This window comes from Heterodontus francisci, chromosome 27 (genome assembly GCF_036365525.1).
Source record: "Heterodontus francisci isolate sHetFra1 chromosome 27, sHetFra1.hap1, whole genome shotgun sequence".
Taxonomy (NCBI): domain Eukaryota; kingdom Metazoa; phylum Chordata; class Chondrichthyes; order Heterodontiformes; family Heterodontidae; genus Heterodontus; species Heterodontus francisci.
The window spans coordinates 17,204,152-17,226,225 of record NC_090397.1 but is presented as its reverse complement, the minus strand read 5'-3'; the positions used below and the strand labels follow the sequence as shown (position 1 = coordinate 17,226,225).

Here is a 22,074-nt window from a genome sequence, read left to right as displayed (position 1 = left end):
GGTGTTTGTGTGTTTTAAGGATCTGTAACAGGCTGGGTTTACTCCATTCTCTTGATACTTTCCATTCACAAATTACTGAATCTCTCTCTTGGTACAGGTGGCATTCAGACTGTTTGAAGACACTGGACTTTTTGAAATATTTAAAATCCCATTAAAGGAGTTCATGAACTACTTTCATGCATTAGAAAATGGATACAGAGATATCCCCTGTAAGTATTCTTGTATTTTACTTTTATGGGAAAACATCACCCCAAGTAGTTACTTAGCTGTCACTCAGTGTTAATGTGATTGTTGCTCTCTGGAGGTGTATGTACTGCTGATGGGGGACATAAAGCTACACACCTGATCCCATGCTTCAGCAGTGAGTTGTTCTCAAAGGAAGCACAGGTCGGAGAAATGGAACTATAGTGCGGCAGCCCAACTTCTGGCCTCCTCTGTTCCCTTCCAGCACAAATCCCTGCTAGGAACGCCGGGTCAGTCAAGCTGCCCTTTACCCTTTAATGCAACAACTCCGTGGACCATTTTACCAACATCACCTTCTGTTTTGCCTGTGAGCGGTTGCAATGAAGGTGTTTCCCATATCTCGCCTGTTGCCTGCAACAGACTGGCACATGGGTCACACAACATGCTTACCCCAGTAACCATGCTTGAAGGATACACATTAGTGTACACTCTCAGGTGGTTGTGGGTTCAAGTCCCACTCTAGAGACTTAAGAGCAAACTCCACACTGACGCACCACTGCAATACTGAGGGTGTGTTGTATTGTGGGTGTCATTCTTTGGGTGTGATATTAAAACTGATGCCCTGTCTGCCCTCTAAGGTGGCTGTAAAAGATCCCATGAGGAACAGGGGAGTTCTCCCTGGTATTCTGGCCAATATTTATCCCAACCAACATCACTAAAACAGATTATATGCTCACATTGCTGTTTGTGCAACCTTGTTGTGTGCGAATTGGCTGCCACAACATTCTGGCAATAGTATTGAAAACTTATGCTCCAGAACTAGCCAAGCTGTTCCTGTATGGCTACAACACTGGCACCTATCCGACAATGTGGAAAATTACCCAGCTATGTCCTGTGCACAAAAAGCAGGGCAAATCCAATTACCGCCCCATCAGTCTACTTTCAATCTTCAGAAAATTGTTGGAAGGTGTCGTCGACAGTGCTATCAAGCAGCACTTATTCAGCAATAACCTGCTCACTGATGCTCAGTTTGGGTTCAGCCAGGGCCACTCAGCTCCTGACCTCATTAGAGCCTTGGTTCAAACATGGACAAGAGGGCCAAACTCAAGAGGTGAGGTGAGAGTGACTGCTCTTGACATCAAGACAGCATTTGACCAAGTATGGCATCAAGCAGCCCTAACAAAACTGGAGTCAATGGGAATCAGGGAGAAAACTCTCCACTGGTTTGAGTCATACCTAGCGCAAAGGAAGATGGTTGATGGCCAATCATCTCAGTCCCAGAAAATCATGGCAGGAGTTCCTTAGAGTAGTGTCCTAGGCCCAACCATCTTCAGCTGCTTCATCAATGACCTTCCCATCGTCATAAGGTCAGAAATGGGGATTGCACAATATTCAGTACTATTCGCGACTCCTCAGATACTGAAGCAGTCCATGTCCGTATGCTTGGACAACATTCAGCATTGGAGTGATAACTGTCAAATAACATTCGCGCCACACAAGTGCCAGGCAATGACCATCTCTAACAAGAGAGAAACTTACCATCTCCCGTTACCATTGCTGAATCCCCCACTGTCAACATCCTGGGGGATCAACATTGACCAGAAACTGAACTGGCCCAACCATATAAGTACCGTGGTTACAAGAACAGGTCTGAGGCTGGGAATTCTGCAGTGAATAACTCACCTCAAGACTCCCCAAAGCCTGTCCACCATCTAAAAGGCACAAGTCAGGAGTGTGATGGAATACTCTCCACTTGCCTGGATGGGTGCAGCTCCAACAACACTCAAGAAGCTCGACACCATCCAGGACAAAGCAGTCCGCTTGATTGGAACACCATCCACAAACATTCACTCCCTCCACCACAGACACACAGTGGCAGCAGTGTGTACCAACTACAAGATGCACTGCAGCAACTCACCAAGGCTCCTTCAACAGCACCTTCCAAACCCACGACCTCTACCACCTGGAAGTACAAGGGCAGCAGATGCATGGGAACACCACCACCTGCAAGTTCCCCTCCAAGTCCCACACCATCCTGACTTGCAACTATATCGCTGTTCCTTCACTGTCACTGGGTCAAGATCCTGGAACTCCCTTCCTAACAGCACTGTGGGTGTACCTACCTCACATGGACTGCAGCGGTTCAAGAAGGCAGCTCACCACCACCTTCTCAAGGGCAATTAGGGATGGGCAATAAATGCTGGCCTGGCCAGTGATGCTTACATCACATGAAAGAAAGAAAAAATTCCTTCATTGCAGCAGTGACTTTGTTTCAAAAGTACTTCATTGGCTGTAAAGCGCTTTGGGATATCCTGAGGTCATAAAAGTCATTATATAAATGCAAGTCCTTTCTTTTTTTCCCCAAGCAATTCTGTCAAATTTGTAAGACACAACTTTATTTTCTGGAAGCTTTCTCTGTCTTAAGTCTTTCTTACGACTGAAGTCAAACTAATAGGCCTATAGTTATGTATTTCAGTCTTATAGTTCTAATTTTTAAAAATTGGAACTATGTCAGCATCCTACTAGTTTAAGGGAACAGTTCAGTGAGCCCTCAAAAATATGGGGAAGGGGTTGCCTCGCACCTGTCCCAATTCATTCTGGATGTTTATTATCTGGGCCAGCAGCCCAATTTATTTTAAGCTTCCTATTCTATCTGTAACGTTATCCCCATCTATCTTAATAGCATAAATATTTGCAATGGTGGTTGAAAACACAACCACCTGACACACAACTGAGAGGAGTGTTACTACTGTGCTTGTGGCCTTTGTAAGTGAATCCTCCACTGTAGATGCCACTGGTGTTACATTGTGTTAACTTGGTTTAGTTGGTTGTCCTCTTGCCTCTCAGACAGAAGGTTGTGGGTTCAAACTCCACTCCAGAACAGTGTGTACTATATACAAGATGCATTGCAGCAACTCACCAAGGCTCCTTCGACAGCACCTTCTAAACCCATGCCCTCTACCACCTAGAAGGACAAGGGCAGTAGATGCATGGGAACACCACCACCTGCAAGTGCCCCTCCAAGCGATGCCATTCTGACTTGGAAATATATCACCGTTCCTTCACTGTTGCTGGGTCAAAATCCTGGAACTCCCTTCCTAACAGCACTGTGGGTGTACCTGCATCCCAAAGACTGCAGCAGTTCAAGAAAGCAGCTCACCACCACCTTTTCAAAGGCAATTAGGAATGGGTAATAAATACTGGCATAGCCAGCAGCGCCCACTTCCCATGAACAAGTAATAAAAATAAAAATGACTGTATAGCCTAGGCAATTACTGGAGTGAGTGCCTCACTGTCAGCCATTTCGCCTTAGGTCAGACTTCAGACTGAGCTCCTGCCTACCTGCTCCTTTGTTTCAGATGTGATTTATCACAATTTGGGTTTTTTTTTCACGAGATATTTCCTTGGGTTCAGCATTTTTGGTTACTCCTAGAAGCAGGACTTCATTATTCAGTGGTGTCCAAATGTTGCCAGTGGTCTACTGATTCCCCTTGTTCGATAAGCACAGCCAATATGTTATAAGCACAGGTGCACTCTTGTTCATTTGTGTACTTTGCTGTTGTTGCAAAAACCATGATCATGTACTTGTGCACAATTGTTTATTGACACACTAATGTAATATATTGTGCAAATCATAGACTGTCTCATTACTATTTAGTATGAATTCTGTTGCCTTCCTCCATCTCGCCAGGCCCTATGGCTTCTACAGTCTTCCTCCTGAGCATTAGTATCTTCAGGTGTTGGGGGGTTGTGTGGGGTGGGGTGGTGGGAGGGGGTGTGGGTTGGGGGGTTGATGGGGGGATCTCATCACCACCACTTGCAACATGTGCCCTTTTTATAGTCTGGGACCTTTTTCCTCTACAGGTTGGAGATTGTGACAATGATTAAGGCAACAAACATTCCTTCCTTCAGCACTGCCCTTTCCCATTAAGGCATGCACACTGTAATTTGCAGAACCCTGTTACCTTCACTTTTATTATCGTACATGCTGCGTTCTTGCTAGCAGTTCTCTGTGCCATTAAAATCTGAATGTTGCAAATTGTATTTCCTTGGACGATTGAATATAGAATTCCAATGAACTTTTTTGGCAATAGTACCAGATGTCACCACTAGGGGGCACTAAGAGTGGGAGTGTTGCAGCACCAATAACCAATGGAGGGGGAGTTATCTGTCATGTTTGCTGTAACTGGAAAATTAAGAACTCTGCTGTTAGGCTGTTTTGTCCCTGAAATTGCACATTCCACAGCTGCATTCTCAGACTATGTGAACTATGTGGGACTTAAGTAGCCTTAGTTTTTCAGGAACATTAAAGGATTTTTATTAGCAGTAGGTTATGGTTGTATATTTTTTGCTATCTAGAAAATCACATTTCTTGCATTTAGCGATTAGGATTGTTCATTAAGATGGTCAGGGAACTTACATTTCACACTTTTTGCATTGGAGGAATGCTGATCCCTGCATTTCCAGTGTAAGCCAAGAAAGGAAATCATAAATGCTGGAAAGTGACAGCAGGTCAGTCAGCATCTGTCAGGGCAGATTAATATTCTGAATTAAAAAGTTAGAAGAATGAGAGTTAATTTCAATGAAACATACAAGATTTTGAAGGGGCTTGACAGGGTAGACACTGATAGGTTGTTTCCCCTGGCTGGGGAATCTAGAACAGGGGGACACAGTCTCAGGATAAGGTGCTGATCATTTAGGACAGGATGAGGAGAAATTACTTCACCTAAAGGGTTGTAAATCTTTGGAATTCTCTACCCCAGACAATTGCACATGCTCCATCATTGAGTATATTTAAGGTTGAGATAGACAGATTTTTGGTCTCTCAGGGGATATGGGGAGTGGGTTGGAAAGTGAAGTTGAGGCAGAAGATCAGCCATGATCGTATTGAATGGCGGAGCAGGCTGGAGAGGCTGTATGGTCTACTCCTGCTCCTATTTCTTATATTCTCATGTTGTTAAGTTCTGATGAAGGGAAAAGAAATGTCAGTTTTTTTTTCAGATGCTAACTAGCCTACCTAGCTTCCCCCTACTTCACCACCCCACACCAGTCTGGAATTCCTTCCTTCAACCTTTCCACCTGCCTTTCCTCTTTTGAGATCCTCTTTAAAACTCACCTCATTAACCCATTTTGGTCACTCCTCCTAATATATCGTCTTTTGGCCTTGTATTTAGTTTTTTTCTTTACGTCTTTTGTAAGCACCTTGAGACAATTTCCTAAAAAGAAAGACTTGCATTTATATAGTGCCTTTCTTGACCTCAAGACCTCCCAAAGTGCTTTACAACCAATTAATTGCTTAAAGTGTTGTCGCTGTTGTAATGCAGGAAATATGGTAGCCAATTTGTGCACAGCAAGATCCCACAGCAGCAATGTGATAATGACCAGATAATCTGTTTTAATAATGTTGGTTGAGCACTAAACGTTGTATTGGACACCAGTGAAAGCTCCCTTGCTGTTCTTCGAAATAGTGCCATGGGGTCTTTTCCATCCACCTGAAGCAGTCCGTGCCGACATACAGCAAGACCTGAACAACATTCACGCTTGGGCTGATATGTGGCAAGTAACATTCGTGCCACACAAGTGCCAGGCAATGATCATCTCCAACAAGAGAAAAATCTAACCATCTCCACTTGACAAACAGCGGTATTACCATCACTGAATCCCCCACCACGACATCCTGGGGGTTACCATTGACCAGAAATTGATCTAGAGCAGCCATATAGATACTGTGGCTCCAAGAGCAGGTCAAAGGCTGAGAATTCTGTGGCAAGTAGCTCACCTCCTGACTCCCCAAAGCCTGTCCACCATCTACAAGGCACAAGTCAGGAGTGTGGTGGAATACTCTCCACTTGCCTGGATGAGTGTGGCTCCAACAACACTCATGTAGCTCAACACCAGGTAGAACAAAGCAGTCCGCTTGATCGGTACCCCATCCACTACCTTGCAAACATTCAGCCCCTCCGATACTGGCACACATTGGCAGCAGTGTGTACCATCTACAAGATGCACTGCAGCAACTCGCCAAGACTCCTTCACAGCACCTTCCAAACCCACGACCTCGACCACATAGAAAAACAAGGGCATCAGACCCATGAGAACACCACCACGTGCAAATTCTCCTCCAAGTCACCCACCATCCTGACTTGGAACTATATCACTGTTCTTTCACTGTCCCTGGGTCAGAAGCCTTTCCTAACAGCACTGTGGGTGTGCCTACCCCACATGGATACAGCTGTTCAAGAAGGCAGCTCACCACCACCTTCTGAAGGCCAATTAGGGATGGGCAACAAATGCTGGCCTTGCCAGTGACGCTCATATCACAGGAATGAATAAAAAAACGTAAGGCAGCAGGTAAGGCCTCAATTTAGTGTCTCATCTGAAGGACGGAATCTCCAACAGTGCAGAACTCCCTCAGTATTGCCCTGGGCTTTCAGACTAGATTTTTGCTCAAATGTCCAGAGTGGGACTTGAACCCATAACCTTCCACCCACCCATAGCCCTGAAATGGCCCTTAACAAAGTTGCAAATAGCATCCTAACTGTGATCATGGTAAACTATTCTTCCTCACTCTTCTCAACCTGTCTGCAGTCTTCAATGCACACCATCCTCCTCCAACATTTCTCCTCTGTTGTCTAACTGGGTGGGATTGGCCATCACCTGGTTTCATTCTTATCTGTCCAGTTATAGCTAGAGAATCACTGACAATGGCTTCTTTTCCTACTCTGATACTGGTACCTCTGCAGTACCCCAAGGAGCTATTCTTTACCTCTTTTTTCTCAGCTACATGCTGCCCCTCAACAATATCCTCTGAAAACATAACAGGTTCCACTCTAGCTGCCGACACTCAGCTCTACCCTCACCATCTCCAGCTTGACCGTTTCACTGTATCTGAGTTTCACACTGCTTGTCTGACATTCAATACTGGACAAGCAGAAATTTTCTCCAACTAAATAGTGGGAAGACCAAAGACATTGTCTTCAGACCCTGCCACAGACTCCATCCTTCTGCCTGGCAAATGTCTGAGGCTGAACCAGACCGTTTGTAACTTTAGATGTCATGTTTGACCCCGAGATGAGCTTCTGGCCACATATCCATTTGATCGCCAAGATTGCCTGTTTTAACCTCCATAGCATCGCCCAACTTCACCCCTGCTTCAGCTCCTCTGCTGCTGGAACCCACATCCACGCCTTTGTTACCTCTAGACTTGACTATTCCAATGCTTTCCTGACTAGACTCCTATCTTCCACTCTACAATCTCCTGGAGCTTATCCAAAACTCTGCAGCCCAAGTCCTAACTCACACCATGTCCATTTCACTTATCTTCCCTGTGCTCGCTGACCTACATTGGTCCAGCAAAACCTCTATTTTAAAATCCTCATCCTTGTTTTCAAATTCCTCCATGGCCTCACACCTCCCTATCTCTGTACCCTCCTCCAGTCCTACAATCCTGTCACATCCCTGTGCTCCTCCAATTCTGGCATCTTGCACATCCCCAATTTTAATATCTCCACCATTGGTGGCCGTGCTCTCAGTTGCCTAGGCCTAAGCTTTGGAATTCTCTCCCTCAACCTCTCCGCCTTTCTATCGCTCTCTCCTCCTTGAAGATGCTCCTTAAAACCTACCTCTTTGACCAAGCATTTGGTCATCTGCCCTGATGTCTCCTAATGTGGCTCAGTGTAAAATTTTGTATGATAACACTCTTGTGAAGCACCTTGGAATATTTTACAATCTTAAAGGTGCTATTTAAATGTAGGTGATTGTTGTTGACTAAGGCGAGAGAGCTATCAGCTGAGTCATTATTGACCCTTTCTACATGAAAGGCACTGGCCCAGGGTTTTTCTATCAAAATAATGGTGAGACTAATTGCACTCACCATGTATTTAAACCATACAGCAACATCATGCAAGGGGCAGATGCATGGTGAAACTGTTCGAGTTGCATTGCTCCGCCTTGGCTTCTTGAAAGCAGCATCTTGCTGTCTGCTCGCCATTGAAGTGCATTGAATAGCATGAAGTTGCTGTATTTGTGCTGTAGATATGCCTTTTTAAAAATGTGTTAATTATTGCCAGTCAACCTCTCCAGCACTGAAAATTAACTATTATACGTGCGGAGTCTCATTCCTTCAGGTATTACTTGTTTGGGATTTTAAAATGTAAAATTTTTAACTTTAAAACAAAATAACTTTTCCTTTTCATCTCTCTTTTTGTCTCTCTCTTAATTCAGTCTTTCTTCCCCTCTCTCTATTTCCCTTTCTGTACCCAATCTGACATTGAATTCAGTCACTTAATTGCAGAGAGGCTGGAAACCTGCAGAAAGTTGTAAGAGGTTGTATCTTGCTTTAATCAACAGATCATAATCGTATACATGCTACAGATGTGTTGCATGCAGTCTGGTACCTCACTACGCAGCCAGTCCCAGGACTGCAGACTACAATGAGTGATCATGGCTCAATGAGTGATTCAGGTACAACTTTTCAGAAGTGAACACACTTTTCTCTTGATTGAATGAAAAATAAACAGCTGCCCTGCGAAGTTTATGCAAGATTCTGGTAAGCTAAATAGTGATAGATTGTTTCTCTTGGTGATGAGAGGGCACAGCCATAAAATAATCAAAAAAGTCATTAAAAAGAAGGCTTTAAAAAAAATCTTTACACCAAGGGTGGTTAAAATGTGCAATTCTGTTTTATAAAAGATGTTCAGTTTGATTTAACAGTATACAAAAATGAAATTATTTTGAAGCAATGTAAAGGGGTTTAACATTTTCCTTATTGGTTGTTGTTTGTTTCAATAGGGAAACAAAAATGTATTTCTGGTGTTTTTGGTGAATTTTGACAATCATGAAGGTTAGGGTTCTGAGCACCAGGAAAAGGAACCATTTCTTAGCTAAACTACATGACAGGACCAAGCACTTCCGAGTCACAGATAGCAGTTTAGACCAGGGGTGTTCATACTACAGCTTATGGGAAATGCTGGAAATTTGGCCCACAAGGTCTAGGAAACTCAATTCCACATGTGCTTATCCTTCTTACTTTCTGGTTTGCCATGTTTGAATTTAACGAGCCTGAGGGTTGTAAGGTTATCCTCTAATCTTTCTTTGGTAGCTGAATCCTGATCAGTACTCTAAGACCTGCTAGTACCCACAGCTTAGGATTTGCCCAATTAAATGAAAACATGAATTTAAACTGCATACATGACACCCAAGACCATAGGCTGTGCACTGAGGCAGCCCATGAAGATGAGAAACATGGACACACCTGATTTAGACACATAGTAAAACACCCTTAACTGGTCATGCTGATTAAATTTCCAAATTCTCTTTGCTTTCCAAATACAAAAGAAGTTTCCTACTTCTGTTCAGTCTGGTGTATTTGCTGCTCTCAGTTTTTTTTTAACTCACCAGATTACAAATGAGAGTCACCCTTTGCTGCATCTTGATTCACCTATTCAGCAAGGCCAAGGTTTTTTTTAAAATTTGTTCTTTGGATGTGAACATCATTGGCTAGGCCAGCATTTGTTGGCCATTCCTAATTGTCCTTGAGAAGGTGGTGATGAGCCACCTTGTTGAGCCCGTAGTGTTTTTTTCTGTAGCAGTTTGATACAATTTAGTGTCAAAGAGCCAACCACATTGCTTTGATCTAGAGTCACGTGTAGACTGGGTAAGGACAGCAGATTTCCTTCCCTGAAGGACATTAGTGAGCCAGATGGGTTTTTACAACAATCCACTAGTTTCATGATGATTATTACTGAGACTAACATTTTATTCCAGATTTATTAATTGAATTTAAATTCCCCAGCTGCTACGGTGGGATTTGAACTCATGTCTCTGGAGCATTAGTCCAATAACATTGCGACCATGCTACAATCACCCTACATTCCACATTGTAGCATTTGTTTCTTGAACGATTCCAGAGTTTATGCCTCCACTGCTATTATCAGCGAGTCCATTCCATATGGTCATCACTCATGGTGTGACAAAGAACATCCTGATGTGAATCCTGGCTATAAGTTTGCCTTTGATTCATTTGAACCTATGTCCCCTTGCCCTACCCTCTCAAAGTAGTTAGCTGATTTTAGTCAGTAATGGCTAAATGTATCTCTTTACCTCATCGAACACATCTGCTGTCTGTCTGACTCTCCTAACCTCAAGAGTCTCTAGAACATGTTATCAGAAAAATCTATGTGCTCTGACTTACCCTCCAATGTTACAGGAATGGTGATTTTAGCAATGTTCACTTTGAACAATGGCTATGTTTGTCTCCCATTGATCAGCCAAGTACTAATTATGAATTAAAAATAATACAAGCAAAATACTGCGGATGCTGGAAATCTGAAATAAAAGCAAGAAATGCTGGAACCACTCAGCAGGTCTGGCAGCATCTGTGGAAAGAGAAGCAGAGTTAACGTTTCGGGTCAGTGACCCTTCTTCCCTCTTCTAAATGACCTCAGATAACTCGTCAATTAGCTGATCATTCCGATAATTCATCTATCTACCTAGGACTCATCCTTACCTTCAGCTCAAACTCTTCCACTGTATCTGTTTCTTCTTCTAACCACTGTCTCATGTCTTCCTCTCACAGAAAACCCTGCAACAAATTCGAGTCTAAACTCATTTGACACTATAGGATGGTCTTTGTGAATATGTACTGCCTTTTCCTGGTCCAACTGTTTCATTCTTCTGTCCCCTTCTCTCTCTGTCAGTGAAGTAACTGATGTTAATCTAGCTGTCATGGAACATTCTGACAGATATGATGTGAGATTAATATTGAATCATGCTTATCCTTCCGGCTCATAAAAATACTGTCCATCACATCTGCGACATTGAGCAGTCTGAAACATGTCAGGCCAACTTTATCTCTTTATAGGGGGAGAAATTTGTTCATGCTTCTAGTGGCTGCATGCAGATTTACCTCGATGCCTCAGGGGAGGCAGCTCCACAGACTGCTACCTGTGTGGCTCACGCGGCATTCTTCAATGATTTTCTCCCCCGTAATCTTTGCAAATCTACTACTAAAGCCACTTAACACAATGTTATTGAATGGAAGCATCAACTGCTGTCGTCCTGCTTCTTTGACCGTTACAGCTTCTGGTCTCTTGCCAAAGCTTTCACTTGTCACTTCGATAAATCCTCTATTTTACCCATCTTCTGTCCTGAAGATATAGTTTTTAGCTCTCCTGCAAAAGGAGCTGAGCCTTGTAGCTCACTTTTCCTCTTCAATTCTAATACTGAAGGTTTTGTGAAGAGTATTCTTCCATGTCTCCGCTCTATTTGACCATTATGACCAAAAGCAAGTTTTATTCCCACCAGCTCTGGACTTCAATAATTTTTTGTTTCTGTTGTTAACCCTCTCAGGTTGAGTGCATTTGGGTTTATCCCCGATTTGGGATGTATCACCAGTCACTAATTGAGTAGCACAAATATAAAATAGGTTTCCCCACCATCTGCTTTCAGTCAGTACTTTTGCTCGCAATTACTGGAGCAAGTACACCCATATATCCCCTCCGAACCTCAAGTGGAAATCCCAGATCTACTCAAATGCTAAATGAGCCCCATGAAGCCTGGTTTCCTATTTTGTGTAACATCTCTTTTCCCTCAACAATTTTTAACAAAGACTTGGATACTGCTTCCCTGTCTGGGTAAACTCCTTTGACACTGTAGTCACACTTTTGGGTGGGATACAAGGAAAGGCTAGTTCGAGAGGCACCCTCTTCTCCTACAGCTCTAATCTCTCTTCTTTCTGTCCATCACAGCCTTCATTCACTTGTTCTATTTTAGCAATACTGTTATGACCACTGGTCCTCTGAAATGTCTTCCTTTGTAGCTTCCTACTTGCAATGCTTCTTCCTGGCATACTGCACTGCCCTTTTGCTTTCCCATTTAAAATCAAGACTCACCAACTGCACTGTCTCCTTCTTTAAGATGCTTTCCTAGGCCCCCCAAAACTGTGAAACTCTTTAGCTTCTTAAGTTTCCCTCTGCCCCCACTATCACTTTCAGTCTTCAAAAAAAACAAGGTTTTCTGCCACCTTGTCACTGCTTGTTGGTTTACCTTATCCCTTTTACCCTATTCAACCTTCGACTCACCCTTTGCCTTCCTTTCTTAATTAAAAAGAAAAGAAACTGAAATCATTTGGCATAGGACCCTTACAGCCAACAAGTGCAGGAGACTTGGCTTTTCTTCCACCAATCTGGGCCTGGATTCAAAGCAAGGTCTAAAAGATAAAGGAAGGTTTGTAAATTACTTTTCCTCTTAACCTCCCAATTTGAAACTTAATCCTTTTGATGCTTCTCTGGTTTGTGCAGCTTAATATGGAGAAGAGGAATGCACTTTTCCAAAGGGGTAGAAACAAACTACCCTTCCCCCACCTTGCTGCACCTGGGTTTCTAGCCTCTAATATCACATCTACAGCTTGATGGTTACTGTCTGATGATGCAGTTCCCGTGAGATGAGTGATCTGTATATGAAGTGACACTCTGTAACAGATAATGCAGTTTGTATTAATGGTCAGGTGTTTTTGTGCATGGAACTTATTTTGCCAGACAGTGATTGCATTAGATTTTTGAATTCCTTCAAAAGATTTTCCAGGATCTATAAGCATTCACAGAATATTGCCATCAGAGAATTACAGCAGATGTGGGAAGGGTTTAGTTTGGGCAGTAAGGAAGAGGCAACAACAAGAAGTTGTTTTGAGATAGCGCCTTTAGCACAATAAAAACATCTCAAAGCACATCACAGGAGCTTAGACAGACAAAATTTGGCACTGAGCCACACAAAGAGAAATTAGGACAGGTGACCAAAAGCTAGGTCAAAGAGGTAGGTTTTAAGGAGGAGAGAGAGGCTGAGAGGTTTGGAGAGGGAATTCCAGAGCTTAGAGATAGTCAGAAAGGTATGGGACGTGGTGCTCTACTTTTGCAATCTAACATGAAAATTCTTCGTCAAATGGTTTAGATTCAGACAGTGGGATCACTCATGGACACATGGGATACGCCATATCAAAAACCTACAGTGTGACTGAGGACAGATATGGTTGTGTTATTGCCAACGTTCCTGCCTTGGAATTGATGGCCCTTTACGTCGCTGCGGCCATGCATGATTATGATCACCCAGGAAGAACCAATGCCTTTCTGGTGGCAACTAGTGCACCACAGGTATGTAATATGCAACAAGGTTTCCATTGTGTCCCTGAGGAGGTGGTCCTTTGTGCCATGACAGCTTTGTGTCTTAGAACTTGTAGAGTTTACACTTGTTTATTGTTTAAAATCAAACTTGACTGGGGATTTTAGTGGCACAGTAAGTAACGTGCTAGCTCTGCACAGAGTGCAAATACAGGGACAAAATGTTGTCAGAAATGAATGTTAAAAATAGGCAAAAACTGTGTAGAACTCTCATAAGTGCATAGTTCAGTGGGTTGGAACTCTTGCACCCGACTCAGAAGAATTCAGATCCCATTCCAGAGCTTGAGAGCACATAATCTGGGTTGACTCTTCAGTGCAGAACTGAGGGAGTGCTGCAATGTTGGAGGTGTCATTTCTGGGATGAGTTGTTAAACTGAGGATCAGTCTGCCTGTTCAGGTGGATGTAAAAGATCCTATGACATTATTAAAAAAAAAAGAGGCCAGAGTTCTACCACTGTCCTTGCTAACATATATCCCTCAACCACTGTTATAAATTGACTTAATTTAGTGTTTGTGGGTTCTTGCTATGTGGACATTTGCTGTTGCATTTGCTTTAGGTAGCTTCAAAAGTAAGTTACTGGCTGTCAAACATTTTGGGGCATTCTAAGGATGTGAAATGTACCATACAGATGCAAATTATTTCTTTCCCTTCGATGACAACTTGTATTTATATAATGCCTTTGACTTAGTAAAAAAAATGTCCCAAGGTGCTTCACAGGAATGTTATCAAACAAAATTTGATACTAAGCCGAATAAGGCAATATTAGGACAGGGGACCAAAAGCTTGGTGGAAGATGGCTTATGAAGAATGGCACCTTGGATAAGGTGCCAGAGGGCAACCAGTGTGAGTGGAAACTCATATAGCTAAACTTCTACCTCTTTGGGGGTTTCAGCCTCCTACTCTGATCGCCCTGGACTGACGCAGGAAGGCTACCTTCATTTAGCTGGCAGCCTCCCCACGTGTCAGGGATCACCATCGACAAAATACCAACAGCACCATAAAATGCCCCTTAATGATGGTATTCGGTTGCCGACCCCACCCCCTCCCTCCCACCCCAGTAAAATGCCCCAGTGGCGGGGTTGCATTGGGAACCTGACCCCGGGGCCGGTAAAATCCTGGCTCCCTACATTCCAAGGTACTTCATTGGTTATAAAGCATTTTGGATGCCCTGAGGTCATGAAAGGCACTATAGAAATACAAATCTTTCTTTTGGTATTAGTGATCAGCTTTCAGAGATACTTTGGTAAACTTGTACAGGGAACACAGAAAGTTAGCATGCAGGTACAGCAAGCAATTAGAAGGACAAATGGCATGTTGGCCTTTATTGCAAGGAGATTGGAGTACAAGAACAAGGAAGTCTTGCTACAATTGTATAGGACTTTGGTGAGACCACGCCTGAAATACTGTGCGCAGTTTTTGTCTCCATATCTCAGGAAGGATATACTTGCATTGGAGGCAGCACAGCAAAGGTTCACTAGATTGGTTCCTGGGATGAGAGGGTTGTCCTATGATGAGAGGCTGCGTAAATTGTTTCTATACTGTCTAGAGTTTATAAGAATGAGAGCTGATTCCATTGGAAGATAAAAGATTCTGAAGGAGATTGTCAGGGTAGACACTGAGAGGTGGTTTCCCTGGCTGGGGAATTTAGAACTTGAGGGCAGTCTCAGGATAAGGGGTTGATCATTTAGGCCTGAGATGAGGGGAAATTTCTACACTCGGGGTTGTGAATCTTTGGAATTCTCTAACCCCAGAGGGTTGTGGATGCCCCATCATTGCATATATTCAAGGCTGAGATAGATAGAGTTTTGATTTCTCAGGGAATCAAGGGATATGGGGAGTAGGTGGGAAAGTAGAGTTGAGGCAGATGTTCAGTCATGAGCGTATTGAATGGCGGAGCAGGCATGAGGGGATGTATGGTCTACTCCTGTTCCTACTTATCTTTTTATGTTAACTCAACTGGGACCTGGGAGCAAACCTGGTACCTTTCTGAAGTGAAATTCATCAAATGGATAAATGTTGCAAATAGAAAAGCCCAAAATTATAAGAAAAGCTCAAAGATATGCTGCGTATTTTGCATGTTTTGTTTTAATTGTTCATTCTAGTGCTGTGTAATTTTAAGTGCCAGCCTAGATGACGGGCTAAAGTCCTGACATGGAGCTAGTCTTAACCTTAACCCACAATATAGACATAGCTACTCAGTGCCTAACTTCAGTTGTGCTTAATTGCAGGCTGTTCTGTACAATGACCGTTCAGTGTTGGAGAACCACCACGCAGCATCAGCATGGAACCTGTTCATGTCACAGCAGGAGTACAACTTTTTGGTCAACTTAGACCATGTTGAATTCAAGCGATTCCGATTTCTTGTGATTGAGGCCATACTTGCCACAGATCTTAAGAAACACTTCGATTTTCTCGCTGAGTTTAATGCCAAGGTAATCTGGTTAATCTGAATTCATTAAGTCATAGTTTTTGATAGAATGAAATTGACAACGTAGAATGAGGATCACTTTCATTGAATGACTTACCAGTGACAAATCAGTGTTTAGAAGATAATTGAGGAATGCCTCTCGTAGTTCATCAATAAAGAATAATTTTAGCATCTAATTGTATCTTAAATGATTTGATTGTTTTTGGCTCCACTACTCCAATGCAAAAGTCCATCCAATGTGCTGATCACTCTTTTCCTGATGTTAGATTTAATTTTCCCTTTTACTGCTTTGAAGCCTTTGTCCTACAGTCACATTTTAGTTTAAAGTAATTTTACCTCTATATAAAACTCTATAAGATGACCTCTCTTGCGCCCTTTCAAGGCTGAAATGTCTAGCCTTTGCTCATGGCTCAAATCTTTGACACTGTGCATTGCATCCAGCACTTGAATATCGCCATTATCTAACAGTGCCAGAACGAGACGCAGTACTCAAGGTATAGTTTGACCACAGCAATGTACAATTTGAGCATGACTTCCTCTGGCTTATTTTCTATCTTTGTGGCTTCATAGTTCCACGTTCTGTTGGCTTTGTTGATTGCTGCTCTGCGTTCGCTGAACATGTTGATTTCTGAATCCGTTGTTACAGTAATTATAAATAGCAGTGGTCCCGACACTGAACTCTGAGGCACCCCACTCAATACTTCTTCCCACTGCTCTAACAAGTACTTTTTTTTTTACCTTTAGGCAGTTTATTGTTCATTTCCAAGGTTTACTGTGAATGCCGACAGCTCTAAGCTTAGCCCACAGCTGTTCACCTCAAATATCTTTTAGAAATCTGGGTACACCATAGCATTGGGTTAGTTGCAGTCTAGTCATGTTGTTGCTTCCTCAAGGATGTGATTCGTGTGTTGACCACTGTTTATTAACTTATTGATGTAAAGATGATCTTTTAAGTGTATTCTGGATAATTGCATTATTTTACGTGGAATTGAAGTAAGACTGATGGGTCTATAGTTGCCTGAATCTGTGTTATCGTCTTTTTTGAATACAGATCCCACATCTTCCAATCTATGATAGTTCCCCAGTATTCAGTCACTTCTAAGTGTCTTTCAGCACACTTGAGATAAATATCATCTATCCTTCATGATTTGTTTCTTTTGAGCCCTTTTCGCCCACCTAGGAGTCCCAGCTCATCTATACTGAAGTCATGATTTTTGTTTGGGTCATATCTGTTTAGATATGTCCCTTATGTCTTCCACAGTGAATGTTTTGGAGGGCGCAATTGTACAGCATTCTCCTGTCAAAGTTACAGCAGGAGCATGCTGGAACAGCCATGTTTATTCTGAGCTGATGTCTTTAAAAGGTGTTCCACCTGTTCTGTACTTAAGTGTTGTTGAACAGCCTCCCTCAGTCAATTTGCTTAATTTTTCCCTTCTTTCAACGTCAACCTTTTCAAAGTTACATACCAGGCTGGTGGTCTTGGCCAATTCTGGATCCCAGATCATGTTGAACGTCATGATTCTGTGTTGATTCAAGGGTGCCACACCTTCCACTTCCTGTATATTTTTGGATTATTCACAAATACTAAGTCAAAATATGCATTGTTCCTTGTAACTTCCCTAATGTCCTGTCATGCATTATGTTTATCAGCTCGGACTCAGAACCACTTAGGTTTTCTCAGTTTACACTTGGTTGATTGAAGTTGCCTATTAAAGTAACTTTTCTGTTCTTACCTAACCTTCCAATCTCCTCAAAGGGCAACCTGTCTCCCTCATGCTGTTGATCTGGTGTTCTGCAGCATAATCCGAGTATTAGATAGGATTACAGATGTAACAGCTGATGCGTTGCTGTTACCTCTATGGTTGAGTTGGGTTCAAGCCTTTAGGGCCTTTAGTCAAGAAATAGTTGGTGTATATAAAGTTTGTTGGACTGAACAGAATCAGGGCACCAGTGTATGAATAGTAGGCAATGATTTCACACTTTAATGGGGATTATGCATGCAAATGTGGCTGGATCAGGATTTGCATTTTAATAGAAATGAAGTGGGAAATAATTTAGAGGAATTCCATTGTATGAAAATCATATACTATTTTGTATGAAAATCATATACTATTTTATATTCAAATCAGTTTTAATATAGATTTATATACATAGCATTTAAATTAAGTTAATATTGCTGCCAGTTGTCAGCAAATGTGGGTGAAATTTTAATACAATCACAACTCATTCACTTACATAGAGTTAAAATTGGGTCCAATACTGTGTTGCGGTGACACTGAAGAGAAAAGGAGTCAGTCCTCTGTGTGTACAATACATAGTGTTGATGTGTGGTTATCGGTGTTAATGTGATGTACACGGTGTTAATAGGCAGCACATGTTAATGTACAGTACACGTTAATGTGTAGTACATGGTTATAATACACAATACATGTTAATGCACAATAAAAGTTGGCATGTTATTGCCTGTCAAAGCTTTTTGGAGTGACTTTCACAGTCCTGTAGTGATTGATACATTCGGGCTGTCAGAATGCACAGCTTTATTCTTTATTCTGCAAATCATTTTCTAAGTAGGACTTAATAACAGAGGCTCATTTTTATTCAGTAAACTCTGTTAACAACTTCCAATACTTTTTAACATGTTTGTAAAGGCATAACTGATCGCCTCAATTTTAACTGCTGCATCAAATCTGTTGTTGATTTGATTTGTAATTGTTTGTCCTCGTTACTATAAACACTTCCAGGTGAATGAGGAGGTCGGACCCGGCATTGACTGGGCAAATGAAAACGATCGCTTGCTAGTTTGTCAAATGTGTATTAAGCTCGCTGACATCAATGGGCCGGCCAAATGCAAGGAGCTGCATTTAAAATGGACGGAAGGCATCGTTAATGAGTTTTATGAGCAGGTTAGTGATATGCTATAAAGGAATGAATGAATTGCTTGTATTTTGTTCCATCTATTTTTGTGCCAGAGATCAGTCAAAATGAAGGCATAGGGTCTCTACTTTAAAGTTCAGTAGAGTGCAAACACGTTGTAGGGCATGTGCTCATGGGCATGCCTAATGGGGAGTGGCACTCACTGCTTGAGATATCACAGACCTGCAGCTTCTGATTTGCTACCCATTAATTTAAGTGATTGGTCAAGCTTGGCCTGCTAGCCCTGAGTTACCTCACTAGTGGTCCTGGTAATCATCACTCCTGGCTCATAAGAGCTTGATGAGGAAATCATAACCCAAACAAATGCTAGAGGTTCACCTGATATATGCACATTCCTTTGAACTCTAGCTTTAAAAACTTGCATAAAGATTCTGAAGTTGACCTATTTTTATACAAAATACTTGTGAGTCAGAAGATAGAAGATGTCAAGAGGCAAGTCTTTGCCGACTACTTTACCCAGAGGTTTCCCATATGAGCAGTACTGGCCCTGTGCCTACAGTAGGCACAAGCAACGCATTGACATACAAATAAAGTGGGAAGGGGGCATTCCCGCATCTCTTGTCTCATTTTTCCCTTTCCCTTTGTTTACTTGTGGGGCACCCAAAGGGATGGGTTCTCCAAAATCTGATAGTGGGTCTTGCCCAGGATCTCAAAGGTGGGAGTTTGGCTGAAATTAAGATTATTTCCTTAGCTTATCTTTTTGCAAATGGGTCTTTGGGTTTTAGGACTTTTGGCTGTTGGACTCCAGCAGCAGCCCAAAGTCCAGCTCTTTGCCAGTGTTAGATTCTGCTAGAAGCTGAGAAGGTTTCCAGGCATGTTCATGACCCAAACTGGGAATATTAGCTGAACAACTCAATCCACATGTACAGAAATGGTCACGTTTGCCTGTCCAGCAGTGAGTAGTGCATCCAAGAGGGAAACTGACCCTGTATTGCTTTACACAGAATTTATTGCCCATCCCTAGTGGCCCTTAAGAAGCTGGTGGTGAGCTGCCTTTTTGAACCACTGCAGTCCGAGTGGTGAAGGTGCTCCACCATGTCGGTAGGGTAGGGTGTTCCACAATTTTGACTCAGCAACCGTGAACTGACAGGTGTTATATTTCTAAGTCAGGATGGTGCGTGACTTGGAGGGGAACATGCAGGTGCTGGTGTTCCCATGTCCCTGCTGCCCTTGTCCTTCGTGGTAGAGGTCATGCATTTCGGAGTCGTGTAGTCAAAGCTTTGGCGGATTGCTGCCATGCATCCTGTCAATGGTACACATTGCAGCTATGTCCAGAAATTGTACTGGTGATGTTCCCTCAGTGAGGGAGAGAGAGAAAGTGAAGAACTGGGGGCAAATTCATTCCAGAGTCCCTAAGTGATTTTATTTTGATATGCAGGGTGATGAGGAGTCAAGCCTCGGGCTTCCCATCAGTCCATTTATGGATCGCTCAGCTCCTCAGCTGGCCAAACTTCAGGAGTCCTTCATCACGCACATTGTGGGGCCACTGTGTAACTCCTATGACTCAGCAGGGTTAATACCAGGTAGATGGGTGGAAGATAATGATGAAGAGGAGGATGAGGAGGAGGAGGACGAGGAGGCAGAAACAACAGAAGAGGAAGGCACAGAAACATTGGAACCAACAACAAGTGAGTTTTGTTTGTTGTTCAAAGAAACTTCAAAAGAAATTCAAGTTGTTCCAAATGGCCGGCTATTCTCGAGGCCTTTTGATAATCACGTAGTAATTTATGGTCAAATATTTAAAAAGAGAGGGAAGTGAGGAGTGCTTAATTCATGTGATTATGAACTCTTAATATGTGAGGATGTTTTGCGACAATCTCCAGCTGATCTGTGCTGTTGTCGCAGTATTTATTGACTGATTCCTTCAAGCCTTAATACAGCTTGCCTAATGGGTGCCACATAGCCAGGTGCACAGCTGGTGACTAACTGTTTCAGTGATCCATGAGATTTCCCAATGATCACACCTTGGCTCAAGGTTGTCGAACACAGGTGCAAGCTGTGGGTCTGTAGATTTGATTGCCTTCCAGCGTCAGTGCTATGAAGTCAGCACTAAAAACCCCGATAATAAATTGTGATGAAATTAAGGCAGGTCAAGGAATGAGAGTCCTGTGGTGACATATTTCTCACATAAGTCATACTTACTTACTGAAGAATGCATTCTAGCAACAGAGTTCAAATGGGAACATCTAGCATTGAACAGCACAGCGTCTGAAAGAAATTGTTTTGCCCATTAAGTCACCATGTGAGATAAATCCCAATACTTTGGGCTGAATTCTGAAAGCTCACCGCCAAGATCGACAGCCAGCTTGAAAAATGGCATGACGCACGTGCGAGGTGTTCGCCGCTGAACCCCCATGATATTTCGCGTGGCAGCTCACTTACATGGAGGAGGCGGATCGCCCGCCCCCAATGACGTAGAGGGAGCGGATGCTCCGTCCCTGGCAATGGCGTCCAGCGCTACTGCGCAGGCATCATTTTTAAAGGGCTTCAGGCCCTTCAGTTACATCTAAATTTTTAAAGGTCCCGGTCTCATTTTTTATGCAACTTTGAATCCCCTCTCCCACCCCCACAATGAGTAATCTGTATATAAATTGCCCTCTCCCTCCAAAACAACTTTATTCAGATCCCGCACTTACCCCCCCGAACTTTATATCCTTTGACCCTCAGCCCCTTCCCACCATCCCCGCCACCAATGAGAAGAGTTTTCCCCGCTCCCTACCCCTCCCACCCAGAAAACCTCACTCCTGCCCCCTCCCCACCAGTCTTATGCCTCGGATCTCCACTGCAGTTCCGGCAGGGATATCAGCATGGGACAGCCGTCGGGACAAGGTAAGTGTTTATGCATTCATTATAATTTATTCAAATATTTAAATTAAGGCTCCGCTGCTGAGTGGCGGGGTGCGGGGCTGCCCCGAGGCCATGCCGCCTCCAGTAAAATGGGGTGGGGCCTTCCCAGCACCGGGGCGCATGGCGGACCTCTCCCAGAAGTATTTTCCAGGAGCCCTCGCTATGACCCCTGATGTCGGGTGGGGGGGGAGGTGGGGAGTAAAATTCAGCCCTTTATGTGTAAATACACAAAATAATGTGTGCATTTAGCATTTGTTTGCAATGCTACAGAAACAGCAGCCCATATCAGACTTCTAGCTGTTGTATACATTAATCTCTCTGGTATTGCACTCAAATGGAGACAATCAAGGGTTCCTGAAGTTTTCAATGAACTCACTCGTAAAGCAAATTATTTCCCCTTACTGTGATAATGTGGTCTGTTGATTCAGCATTACATTAATCACAACTCATTAGTGGCAGAGTCTTATCCCTAGTTAATGTACCCTGTTTTATAATTCCTCACGTTACCT

At 42.9% G+C, this 22,074-nt stretch overlaps 1 protein-coding gene across 3 annotated transcripts in view; it reads left to right on the top strand.

The window, feature by feature from the left end:
* Window positions 1–22,074, top strand: part of pde3a (phosphodiesterase 3A, cGMP-inhibited) — a 483,158-nt gene that overhangs the window by 442,776 nt on the left and 18,308 nt on the right. For all 3 annotated transcript variants that reach the window (XR_010977629.1, XM_068058930.1, XM_068058931.1), the window contains exons 10-15: window positions 98–209; window positions 8,533–8,646; window positions 13,129–13,328; window positions 15,585–15,788; window positions 18,526–18,687; window positions 20,097–20,346. Coding sequence is in view for 2 of the 3 variants with exons in the window: in XM_068058930.1 (XP_067915031.1) it covers window positions 98–209; window positions 8,533–8,646; window positions 13,129–13,328; window positions 15,585–15,788; window positions 18,526–18,687; window positions 20,097–20,346 (1,042 nt within the window). In the remaining variant the exon portion in view is untranslated. The remainder of the gene's footprint in view (window positions 1–97; window positions 210–8,532; window positions 8,647–13,128; window positions 13,329–15,584; window positions 15,789–18,525; window positions 18,688–20,096; window positions 20,347–22,074) is intronic.